General features: G+C 38.8%; 1 protein-coding gene across 1 annotated transcript; it reads left to right on the top strand.

Moving 5' to 3' along the window:
* Positions 1-11,552: 11,552 nt before the first annotated feature.
* Positions 11,553-12,814, top strand: hs3st1 (heparan sulfate (glucosamine) 3-O-sulfotransferase 1). Its single transcript, XM_062425863.1, has one exon. The coding sequence runs from the start codon at positions 11,640-11,642 to the stop codon at positions 12,555-12,557; it is 918 nt and encodes a 305-aa protein (XP_062281847.1). The 5' UTR covers positions 11,553-11,639; the 3' UTR covers positions 12,558-12,814.
* The last annotated feature ends 572 nt before the right edge of the window (positions 12,815-13,386 follow it).

Here is a 13,386-nt window from a genome sequence, read left to right as displayed (position 1 = left end):
AATGAAGCAATCTTTGCTCCACTGTTATGTATTACATCATAACAAATTTAATTATTTCACTTGGATTAATGCTGAAAAGACATTTTGTTATATTAGCGTAATGTCATAGTTATGTGAATGGTATGTGAGCAACATTTACTGTACATTGTAATAATGTAGAAGTCTTTTTGGGTTAATCCAGCTAGTTGTGTCAACTCACTTTAACAAGTATATTGCTGTCAATTGTCAAGAGTTGTTAGACAATTTTTTATTTTTTTTTTTACCACTAAAGCATCTTCAGTTGAGATTTCACCATGTATCATACAGTTTAAATACCAGAGCTTCTGATAGACTGCTGCTGACAGCCACACCTAAACACACGTCAGAAACTAGCACTTACCTTCATCATGATGGTATTTTTTGTGTATAATAAGTTACATAACAAACATAACTTTCCCCACATTCGTAAAAAGAGGACTATAGGGAATGTTGACCCAAATATAAAGCACAATGGCTGGAAATTGTGCACACAAACTTTGATGAGTTAGTGAACAAGTGAACAATCTGTTGTACATTCAGTCAGGCATGCATTTTGTAATATCTGAAATATTTCCACAACTCTTTCTCACTTTGTCATGAATCAAGTGTAGTATTATGAGGATTCACTTTTGTTGCAGCAACAGACTGACTTGGTTTATAGCTGAAATATGGCTGTACATCTTGAATATAACAGCAATATATGTTTTTTACAGGGTACAATGTGACAGTCCAATCTACTAGAGACCTGAGTTTACATTAATTAAGCCAAAAGAAAAGCTCCTAGGACAATACAATAGCTCCAGAGAAAATAAGCAGCAAGCACAAGGCCATAAAACACACAGCACTCACACATGAGTATTCATAGTTCAACACAATGTAAATCAACAGCACAAGAAGCATCATCATGCACCTGGCAAACAACAACCAAGACCAAATTAGTTCAGATGGCTACTACAAGACATCAATTCACGGTGAAAACAAAGCAATAATGAGCACAGTTCGATATCAGCAGCAGAGGAGCAAAAATGTGCAGCCATGTTGAAAAAACGGAGCAAAAGACACTGATGTTAACACAAATAGAAAAGTTGTATTACATTTGTGAAGCGAAGCAATGTTCACCTGAGACGTGTTCTGGTTGACAGTGATGAGCCAGTGTGGTCACAAGACAGGACAGGTAATCCACTTCCAGCTAAAAGTGCGCAGTTAGAGGCTAGTTAACTAGCTATCAGGAGTGTCCGAAAACATGGTTATTTCCTCCATAAAGTCGTCCAAAATCAAAACGGTCGAACAGTTATCAGGTGAGTCTCATTTCCTGTATTAGGTGTAGGATATAAGAGAAGTGAGAGGGCCATCACGTATTAAAGTCCGCCATTTTGAGGCGCCATGTTAATTGACTCTTGGGCAGGTGTGTATAGGATTTAGTGGCATCTAGCGGTCTCATTTTCAGTTGATTACGCACTAATTAAAACATCTTTGTGAATATTACATTTCGGCCAAGTCACTTCCACTTGATGCCACTTAATTGTGCACTCCGGACCTGAGATATAACTAACAGTCAGTGGATATTTGTTGCTTTGTTAATTCTTCTCTATCCTCCTGTGGTTATCTCTCCACACTTGCAACTATCAATTAATGAGAAAAAAACTAATGCCAAAAATAGGAAATACGACTTTAATGTGAAGGACTAATAATGGCAGGTAGTGTGCATTCATTTCATTTGGAGTTTATAATCTCATAAACTCACTGTTAAGTATCTTTAACACAATGTTGATGTACAGTATGATGATTTAATTTAAGATGATAATGCCACAAATTAAAGCCTACATGGTGAATCACTTGTACAATTTTGCATTATATTGACAAAAGTTTGCTATTAAGAAGTCACAATAGATTGATTGATTGATTGATTGATTCCAAGGGGAAATTAATGTGTTTCAGAAGCCACATGACTCAAAATACAAAAACAGTTAGGTAGGTAAAAGGAACAAATATAATTAAATGATATGATAACTAAATTAACTAACTCAAATACAACTATGTATTAAAAAATAATAGAATGAATCAAAATAAAACGGAGATGAGAGATGTAACCATAATTCTAACTATAATACACAATTTGCTGAGTATACACTGTTCAATTATGTACTAATCCAACCAAATGTGGTCTAAGTCTCTATGGTGATATTCAAGGATTTTATACTCTCAATAATAATGAAATATTAAATGAATATAGCCTAGCACAGTGGTAGGCAGGTACTGGCCCATGAGCCAAATCTGGCCTTCCAGCAAAAACATTTGGCCCCCTGATGAAATTTAAAGTTTTGACCTTCATAGTTTTACATAATCTTTCAAAAATCGACTATAGATATAAACATAGACATAAGGTTTGTATGTAATTTAATGAAAGTGTAAAGTCTTACAGTGTTTTAATTCCAACACTTTTTACTGTTGCCTTTTATTACATCAAATTTGGGGCTTTTGATTCGCATCTTGCACTGCTCTGTAGCTGCACTGTCACTTTTATTTTTCTGTGTTATGTGTCTTATTCTACTTTAGCTTGTTTTTGAATTTTTTTATTTTACACTTAAATTTAACATTTTGTCTTAAGGCATTTCATGTTTTATGTAAAGCACTTTGAACAGCCTTGTTTTTGGAAGGTGCTATACAGATAAAGTTGACTTATTTTAGCCACATGCTCTTTCAAGTTTCATAAAATATTTCACCACAAAAGTAGCAGCAGTGGCACGCAACCAGGAATGGATGCAACGGAAAATGACAGGAAAGCCTCTGGATAAAACTTCCTGCAACCTTTTCACTCTTTGTTGGTTCTGTATGTGAATGACTTGTCCTGTACAGTACTACAGCTGCATGGACTCAATAACAACTGAACCTCGTGCCATGTTTTACCTCACTGAGTGGAAGGTGTTAACCTGATCACCTCTAAACAGAGCGTTTTTTTCTTTGTACTGGACAAATTAAGTGTAGTACATGAAAATGTTCAGTATGGTACATGTATGTTGTTGTGTTGCTTTTTTTCAGACAGTAACAGTACTTGGTTGAGCTTCCTGATCCTCTTAGTATGTAAATAAAGCTTTAAAAAAAGTATTCAAATTTCATAATCATATGGTGTTGATGTTTTCCACTCTTTTCTCACCCAGTCAGGTTTCACAGGCACCATTTACCTGACCACGTGACGTTTTGAGATCAACTGCTGCAAATGCTCTGGTTTCGATCTGACAGGTCAGTACATGTTTTCAGGTATTTACGCTGTAAACTGAAACATCTGTAAACACAAAGTGATTTTCTTCCCAGTGTCTTATAACTGCCCTGAACATATCCGCCACAACATTGTGTGAGAGACATTATCAGTTTTCCAGAGTGCTGATTATTAACTTTTATAGCAAAATATTTAAGATACTGTCTTAAGAAAAGAAGCTGTCGCTCCAGGATCTTGCAGGTCACTCCACTCCACTATTAATACAGAGATTTTTATTTTATTGAACATACAACACTCTCAACAAACAGAGCTGGATATGAAATTTAAAAAAAGTATTTGCTGCCTTCAGAATCACCAAATGCCAAGATGCAAGACCTGCTTTTTGAATTACTTTGTATGTTATCAGAGAGAGTTTTAAAATGCACTCAAGTGGATTTAGTGGAAATAGACGCTAATCCCTCTTTTCATATGCTTGAAAACTTCCTTTTAAATAGAAAAAGCTGGCTGATTCAGACCTCATAGTAAACCCTGGCCTGACTTTGAGAGGAAGAGGGGGGTAGCATAAGTACCTGCACAAAATGAGAGCAGATGAAAAGCTTCTCTTTTTTTTCACTGCTCACATTCACACAAACACATCCAAGCATCCAGCTCCTTTTTGAGATGGAGAGAGAGGTAACAGCTGGTTGCTGTGTAGTAAAATATTTCAACTGCAGCTGTGTCAGAAGTTTTTTCCACTAATCTTCAGAGTTGCAGTTCTTTGATTGGGAAACTAAATATCTGTGTCTGAGGCCTGTCACACAGCCCTGCATCACAGGATGATCAAAACGCCCTGCGGCAAGCTTTCGTATTGTCTGAGAGAAGGGCCTCTTTGAGAAGCGAGGGATAGGACAGAACGGGTTGGCTGGTGGTGGCTGTGGAAGGATGGCTTGGAGGAAGAAGAGTAAAGAGAGTTGGAAGCAGGGTTAATCCCAGACTGTCATTAACCTCACTTCTTAGCCACAGTCTGCGAGCCTGCCCGTAATTAGGGCCATTTCCAAGGATTTGCACCTGGCACAGGCGCCAAATTCTGCAGTAATTACCGATACAGAAAGATTCCTCTTACCTTCAGCGTGTACTGCAGGTTATAAATAGTAATCCCTCATCATTCTGCACAACTGTAAACCTGCAGAAAATACAGCATCTTCAGCACCTCATCTCCTGACTGATAATGATGTTTACTGTTACAGAACAACCGCTTCCTCTCTGCCTTTATGCGTAAATGTCGACAAACAAAGAGGCTTACTTGCTTCAATCATTTCATGATCTATTTGTTTAATTGGTAATGTTTTGCCCTGGGAGATGAAATAATAATGCAGAGGCTGTGTTATCTAGTAAATAAAGTAAAGACACTCGGCACGAAAGGTTTCATATGAAGATAAAAAAGCTATGATTATTGTAATATAGTCAGAATGCCCGTCAACCTGATGAGAAACTAAATCTTATGTATTGTTTTTAAGCCATTAATGCAGATAATATCAGCAAAGTCTCCCCCATCATCAATATACAGTAAATGTTCTGTAGTCTAGGAAGTTGTGAAAAAACACTGGCACAGTTCCCTGCATGTCAGCTTCACCCTGCAGTCAACTCATATAGAAGACCAGATGAGTCATTATGAAACACTCTGGTTTCCCATGTAGCACCACTGTTGCTTTCCCATCCTTTAACGTCACTCAGCATGCCCGGGCATGATGATGGAGCCCAAACCCCCCCCCCCCCCCCCCCCAAGAGGTTTTTTAAGACATGATTACAGAAACAAAGTAATCAAACTGCACAACTTTATAGAGAGACTAGTAACCATCAGACCCCTCTTAAAAGTGAGTCCTTCAAAGCTAAGGAAGAGAAAGAATGTACAGCACTAGTCAAAAGGTCTAATAGAACAAAAGCTTAAAATAAAGTGAAATTCTGCATAGATCTGAGTGTGCAGAAATCTCCTTGATCAAGTTTGGACTCATTGATGTTTGTTTTGTAATTATAATTACAAAATTTCAACCTGAAAACTAACATCACAACAACGAACTCCTGAACCTCATTAACAACTTCTAAAACCAAACGTTATAGATATAAAATGAAACAGCACAATATTTCTGGAGCAGTTTCCATTCTTTTTTTTCAAATTTGAACCCATTCAGTCTAATTCTTGTTTAGGTTAGTTCACAGCTCAAGTATCATATAGTGCTGCATGAAAGTTTGTCATCCCTTAAGAATTTGTTCTGTTTTTGCATAATTATGCAATAATAAGCATAATAAGATTTTCATCCAAGTTCTAAAACTAGATAGAGACATCAGTTAAACAAATGAGTCAAAAACCTTACATTTTTTGTTTATTTATTGAGAGAAATTATCCAATTTTACATATTTGTGCGTGGCAATAGAATGTGAACCCATAGGCAGGTTTGTGGAAGTGTGTCATGGCTCCAACAAAGGCAATTTCTGATTACCTTAGATGAAGAATTGCTGGTACTCACCAGGCTCGAAAGGGTTACAAAACCATTTCTAAAAAGTTTGGACTCCACCAGTCTACTATCAGACAGGTTGTGTAGAAAAGGAAACCATCAAACACAATTGTTACCCTTGCCAGGAGTGGTTGAACAACCAAGATCACACCAAGAGCAGACATGTAATAGTCTAGGAGGCCACCGTTTACAGATTGCTCAAGACCACGTAAGCCAGGAAGCAACTGGAAAAATGTTCTGTGGACAGATTACAACAAAATCAAACTTTTCTGCCTGAATGAGAAGCATTTTGTTTCATCATGGTTTGGGTATAATTTGCTGCATCTGGACCAGGATAGATGCAATCATTGATAGAGCTTTGATTTCTGAGTTGTACCAGCAAAATCTACTGGAAAATATGAAGGTCCGTCCATGACCAGATGCTCAACAGAAATTAGGTCATGAAAAAAAAACAAGTACAACAAACATACAAGTTCTACCACAGAATTGTTAGAGCAAAAGAAAGTTAATGTTTTGGAATAGCTGAGTCAAAGCCCTAACCTTAATCCTATAGAAATACTGTGGAACAACCTGAAGCAGGCAGTTCATGCCAAGAAGCCCACCAACATCCCTGAGTTGAGGATGTTCTGTAAGGAGGAATGGGATAAAATTCCTTTCAAGCTGATGTGCTTGGCTGATACACTGATACAGTTAACAGAAATGTTTATTTGAAGTTATTGCTGTTAAAGGGGGTCACACCAGTTATCGAAAGCAAAGGTTCAAATACTTTTGCCTCACACAAATAGGAAAGATAGATATAAATGAATATGTTTAATGTGTATTTCTGGTTTGTTTAATTGGGTTCTCTTTATATAGACTTAAAAGAATAATCATGTTTTAGGTCATATTTATGCAGAAGTAGGGGACATTGTAAAGTGTTCAAACTTCCAAGCAGCACTGTATGTTCCTGCTACTCTTTTTAAATTCCAGTTTTAACAATCAGTACAAACATCCCAACTCAAGGTCCAGTTACTAGCTTTTGCAGGAGTCCTCAGGCGTATCACAGTCTTCATCAGTGAGTAGAGTTGTCATGGAGACAGATCAGTTCTCATGCAAGCTCAGGGGCAGTTACGATTTCAGCCACAGCACGTTGGGACTTCTCATTTGTGTCGGCTTATATATGGCGTTGAAAAGTTCATTCTTGAACTTCTTTTGACAAACAAACTCCCAAATGGTAACATCCACTTATGAGTTTTTCAGTAGATTTCAGCTGTAACACATGGTCTTCTTCAGCAGATGGTCACAGTTGTCATAAAGATATATTTCTTGAAATATCTATATATAAATATATAATCTCTTTTAAAATGTAAATTAATCTAAAATTTAAATTCGACTTGAGTTTCTATTAACACATCTATCAATCAAAGGGGAGAAAGATTGCTTCTTTTTTCACTCATTCTTTTGACAGACTGCAGTGATCTACCACTATTATGCTTTTCTAGACCACAAACATGTCAGGCTGCTACCTGGGAATTGAAACTTGGAAGCAAACAGAAATACCTCTATTAACCATGTGTCTGTTGCATTAGGAAACAAGTGAAATACAGACGTCTGATTTTAACTGTAACTGTGCATCTGAAAAACTTTCCACACTAAGATCATTTCATTTGGCGATCACCTTTCATAAAAGTCCCTCTGTGTTCAGGCTACTGTGACACTCACAGCTAGTGACATATCAGCGTCATTTTGTCTTATCAATATTTGTGTCATTTGCCTTCATATTATATTACCATCTTAAATAACTGCAGTTATGAGCCGTACAGTGAGCCCGCTTGAATAAAGGACAGCGCTTCATTAAATAGCTGAAGCTATAGAACAAGCTTGATGTCCTGCAGTGTGCTAGAGGTGGGTGGCAGGTGATGATTCACCGTGTTTATAATTAAACTGAAAATGTATGCCACAGAAAATAATAGCCATTAAATAGCAAAATAATTGTTGTTTCTCCTCAGGTGTTTTGAGTGAAAAGAAGCATGATATATTAAATATATTTCTATTTCTGAATGAGCATTAAAGGAAATTTTAATTTCCCACTCTAAAATAAGAATATTCACGTGGAGGATAGAAGTCAAACAGCATTACTATTTGTAGCCTGAGGGTAGCAACACACAGCTGTGCTCCACTGAAAGCTAATAATAAGAAATAGGAATGGTTTAGTGCGGAAAGTAAATGAAAAACAATAATACAAAGTGCAAAACAGTTTAATGTTATACCAGTTACAGAGCCTGCAGGAATATTGAAATGAATAAGTTCTACCTCTGTGTCTGTGAAAAAGATGAAAAGTGATACTTTCCTCAACAGAAATATCTGATGTTCAAAGCATTCCACATGTCACACAGAAGTACATTTAACCTTAATATGATTACAGTACATACGTTCGCCCTACAAAGGTGACTTTAATGAAGCAACGCGTTAGTTCATGCAGGACACGGAAGTCATACGCCCCAGCTGTAATCAGCTGACAGCCACTGATTGAATCCACACACCTCCTCATGGCTCTAGGGTCAATCTGCAATTCTTTCTTTTGGCCCACTCCAAGGGGTTTTGCATTGCATCTTAGAGTGGAGCCTTCAACGCCAAGTAAAACTGTATTACCATTTGTTGCAATAAATGGTTTAATCTATGACTGAATAGTAGTTCACATAAGGTTAACAGACAGTAGAGCTTTGTTGAGCATCCTCTGCTCAGTCTTGGCTTTGCTGTGATAAATGTTTCCCGGTCTGAGTCGGTGAAACATACGTGAACACATAATTAGGTTTAACTGTAATTTAACATGGCAGATTTTAATCACAGACATGAAAGACATAGTGCGTGTATATCATATATTTATAACAATCTGTGTACCCACTTGAAAATCTGTTAAGCCTGCCAGAGCCAGATAAAACCTGTTTTGAATGCTGCACACATTTGGTACAAGTGCCAAACCAAATGTTTTTCAAGCATGCTGATCATGTAGCAACACTGCAACATTTGTCTGACTTGTAAGGAAAATGATTTGTTTGGGTAAACTGCAACATGTAATTTGTCTGTAACTTTCTTTAAACCTGTTAAGGAGAAATATTTAATAACTTTAAAAGTGAAAAATACAGTTGTGACACTACTACACCACCAGACTATACCCAGAAGCACAGATGAGCATTTGTTATTTCATCCTGTTGAACTATTGTTGAAAGGCCCTTAGGTGGCACTGAGGGTATTTATGGTATGTGAATATGTACCATTGTCATGTTAATGTGGTCGGACGCTTCAGATGATCCTCAAAGCGGGATTACTGTATATTGTATGAGCTGGCTCCACACTTCCAGGAAACACGGGGGCAGAATCAGGAGGATTACTAAACTTCATATAGAAATCAATGTGGGGAAACTCTTGGCCGTATCAGCACTTTATATACAGAAATAACCAAAATCGCAGAAGTTCTTTGAAATGGGGTCAGACGTGACCTTTTACAGTGGCTGTAAACCTCTTGCTTCAAGCTCTCTGGTGTATGTTGCTTTAATGTGTATAATGGCCTTCACTTAAATAACCTACGCAGCAGAAAAAATCGCAAACATGGTTAAAATCAGATACATCCATATTCAGCCGCAAAGCCCTTAAGCCTTCCCCGCTTCAGACGTAACATCAGCATGGGGAAAAGGCTACACTTGTGCTCTAGCACCCAATTACAGCTGGAGAAGACTTGATTAAAAAACAAACTAAAATCAAAGCAGCTCCGGGGCGCCCCGGTAGACAAATGGTTGTTGCAAATAACACGTAAACCAGCCAGGGACCTTTGTTGCATGTACCCATCTCTCTCCCCCCTTATTTCCTGTGTGTCCCTTCAATGTCTACTATTCAATAACGGCAAAAAAAAAACAACCTTCAAAATAAAAAAAAGAAAGGCAGATTCAATTGATCATGTTACATGTGCGTATGTGGAAATTCCCATCAGATTTCTCATAGTTTTCCTTCATCTGTGCAGGCCAGGACAAAAGAGACACAAACTGTCAAAGTATTCAGCATTGGTGATGTGCCACTTACTCATCAAGCCTGTGACATCACTTTCACTCAATCTTTATCACACTGACTGTACACACAAACGTGACTCAGAGAGGAAATTGTGAAATAGTACAATAACTTCGATTCATCATCAATAACTCTGCAGTTTTGATTGGAGCTGTATTTTGGATAAAATTGTTTTTAGGAAGGATTTGAAGAAGAAAAACAGCTCAACAGGTTTGATTGAGGAGAGAGATTGTGCTACTTGGACACGCCGACTACCCACAGACACACTTGCATTGTGGACAAAGGAGGAGAAGAATGCCAGCGATGAATAACTGGTCTGTCTCTTTCATTGATTTCCGCTGAAAGCAAAGAGTGAAGAGAGAACTCCTGGAGGCACCACTGAATAGCCTTTTTCAAGCTGAATCCTGAGAAGGCACAGGCTTTCTATGGGCTACAAATTTCAGTATGGAGCAACTCACATTCTTTGATTTGAATATTTTGGACTTCTCGGTAAATATCCTATAATCAGAGCTATTGCTACAAAGGCACTCACTACAAGGTTGGAGCAATTTTCTGCTGTATCACATAATCAAATCACAAGTGTAATTCTGCTCTGCACCTTTTTTTCCCTTTTTTTTTGGACTTTGGACGAATTTGTACACGAGTGGCCATTAAGTCCCACACCTGGATCACCTGCTTCACTTCCTCTTCTCATACTGTATCTCGCATACCAGCAGCGCTATCTGTCGTGTCAAATACCATAACATTACAACAACATGAGTCAGAGGGGGGAGTGGTCCTGCAGGCGTAATGTGGGCGTGTACACACAACAGCTGACACTCAAAAATCAGAGGGACCGTGTGGGTATGAAACACAGCACGGAGGAGGCGCTCCGGTGAAGTTGCTCCCCTGTCGGAGGCGAGTTTGTGCGCGCTTGGATCAATTACTCCACAGAGCTGGATCATACGGACCTGCTGTCTGTTTGGAAGTATCGGTTCTGAGAACAGAAAGCCCGAAACTGCACGAAATGCAATCTTTGACGGGTGGAGGATTATAGTTGAAAAGGTAAGAAATCAGCGGAATTTCATGCATTTTCTTGATCAGTGAGGACGCAAGAGAGCGAAGCAGACAAACTGATAGATCAGATTTGAACAAAGACATGTAGTTCTGCGTAAAACTTGGTTCCCAGGGGTAAAAAGCCCATAATTTGTAGTTTCTGTCCGTGTCCAATTCCCTGTGGCTGTCTTTAACGTCTGAATTTATTAGGCATTATTATTAAGGTTTACACATTTAATCATTGTCATATTTATGGTTCTTTCGGATATGAGTAGGTGTTGAAACCAGGTAATATCAGCTCATCCACGTTTTATTCAATAAAGTAAGCTAAATAAATAAATTCATTTTCAAGGTAATGTGCTCTGGTACCTCGAACTATAGACTGATACAACACTGATAATGTTTTAAATGTTGATGATAATCTGTAGGTTATCTTATCAATTACTGATAAGATAATAGAGTTTAAAGTTTCCTCACTTAAATATGTATTTATATATGTATATGTTTGAACACTATATTGTGCAGACATTTCTTTCTCAAACTTAGAATCCTAAAGCTGTCAGTGCTTGTGATGACTTATCATGCCTGGTGTTTTTATGTGTGATGGCTTGCGATCTTGTATTTTCCTGAGATGTTTTTATTTCGCTGCCAAATACACACCAGGTATCCTCTAATCACAGCTGTTTTCTTATTTTGCAGTTACTGCTACTGTCAGAGAAGAGGCATTTTTTTGCGTTTCAATTGGACCATTGTCCTCAGGCAGCTGCTCTTTCAATGTGGGTTACAGTTTTGGTGCTTTCGCCAGGCTGAAATCCTCCAGGGTCAGGACCTCCCTCATGGCAGCCTTGCTCCTCGGGCTGCTGCTTTTTGCAATGCAGTCTCCACCCATCCCCTCCAGACCAGTGGCTGATGAGGGGCCGCCTTCACCTCCCACCTCATCGCACACGGACAACGGGAACACCAGCCACCCCAATGCGACCCTCCAACAACTTCCGCAGATTCTAATTATTGGTGTCAGGAAAGGTGGGACGCGGGCACTGATTGAGATGCTCAGTCTGCACAGTGCCGTGGCTGCAGCTCAGAACGAAGTGCACTTCTTTGACTGGGAGAGCCATTTTCAGAAGGGTTTGCCTTGGTATCTCAGTCAGATGCCATACGCCTTCCCCGACCAGCTGACAGTAGAGAAGACACCTGCCTACTTCACCTCCAGCAAAGTCCCCAAACGCATACATCAGATGAACCCTGACATTAAACTGCTGCTCATCCTCAGAGACCCCACTGAGCGGGTGCTTTCGGACTACACCCAGGTCTTTTACAACCGCCTCCAGAAGCACAAGTGCTACCAGCCCATTGAGTCTGTGCTGGTGAAGGACGGCGAGATCAATCTGGGATACAAGGCTCTCAATCGCAGCCTGTATTATATGCACATGCAGAACTGGCTGCAGTACTTCCCACTGGAGAGCATCCACATTGTTGACGGGGATGAACTGATCAGGGACCCCTTCCCTGAGATGAAAAAGGTGGAAAGGTTCTTGAAGCTGGAACCCCAGATAAATGCTTCAAATTTTTACTTCAATAAAACCAAGGGATTCTACTGTTTGAGAGACCACGGGCGAGAGCGGTGTTTACATGATTCAAAAGGCAGGGCTCACCCTCATGTGGCCCCTGCCATCATGCAAAAACTCTACCAGTTCTTTCATGAACCCAACAAGAAGTTCTTTGAACTGGTGGGTCGAACATTCAACTGGAAGTGATTGTTTGAGCCCCAGTAGCTCAGCGTAGCGTTGCTTAAAGCATCAGAGCCTGCTTCAGTGGGGATCATCTCCATGAGCTGTCCTGTTTTCCATACTAATAAAGTAGACGAAGAGACAAAGCTAATGTAAATTTAAACTAAATCTATTTTTGTACTAGTACGTTTGTATGATCGCGCCAAATGCCAGGGCAGACTGCGGTTCATGACATGCTCTGTCAGTACATGTCTTTTTCTTCCCATTGTCTGACCATATGCATTTTATTGTCTTTCTGTACTGTTTGAAGCACTCAGCTGCTGTTCAGCTGGTCGTCTGATCAAAGCAAACGACTTATTATGACACTGGTAATGACATTCAGATTTTAGACTGTGCCAGTTAATGTGTTACATAAGGATAAATACTCAGCAGTTTAATATTGTCACACCTTCATGTTTCCGTTCATATAATATGACATTATTAATGTCTAAGTATAGAGTTCTGAAGGACATTTTCCTGCTGCTATAATTTCCTCAGTCACTTTCAGCACAAGCCGTACTGAATATGTTCTTTTTGTTACTCAAATGTTTCTTTATGTAAGAGTCAATTAAGTCTTCTATAAATGCTCCTGTGCACATACACATATATATATATATTGCCGATCATTACGGTGTACTGTAAATAGTTTTTGTTTTTTTTTAAGTGAAGAATTAATACCATAATAAAGATGTATTTTATTTTTAGTCTGATGTTTTGGGTTTTTTTGTTTCTCCATTTTTATTTATCCATTATGTATCATTCTGCTGTGCTGTTTGTCTTAGATCAGAACAAACTAAGAGAGTGGCTCAAGTTATGA

The sequence above is a fragment of the Scomber scombrus genome, chromosome 9 (assembly GCF_963691925.1).
Source record: "Scomber scombrus chromosome 9, fScoSco1.1, whole genome shotgun sequence".
Taxonomy (NCBI): Eukaryota; Metazoa; Chordata; class Actinopteri; order Scombriformes; family Scombridae; genus Scomber; species Scomber scombrus.
This window is presented reverse-complemented; position numbering and strand designations above follow the sequence as displayed.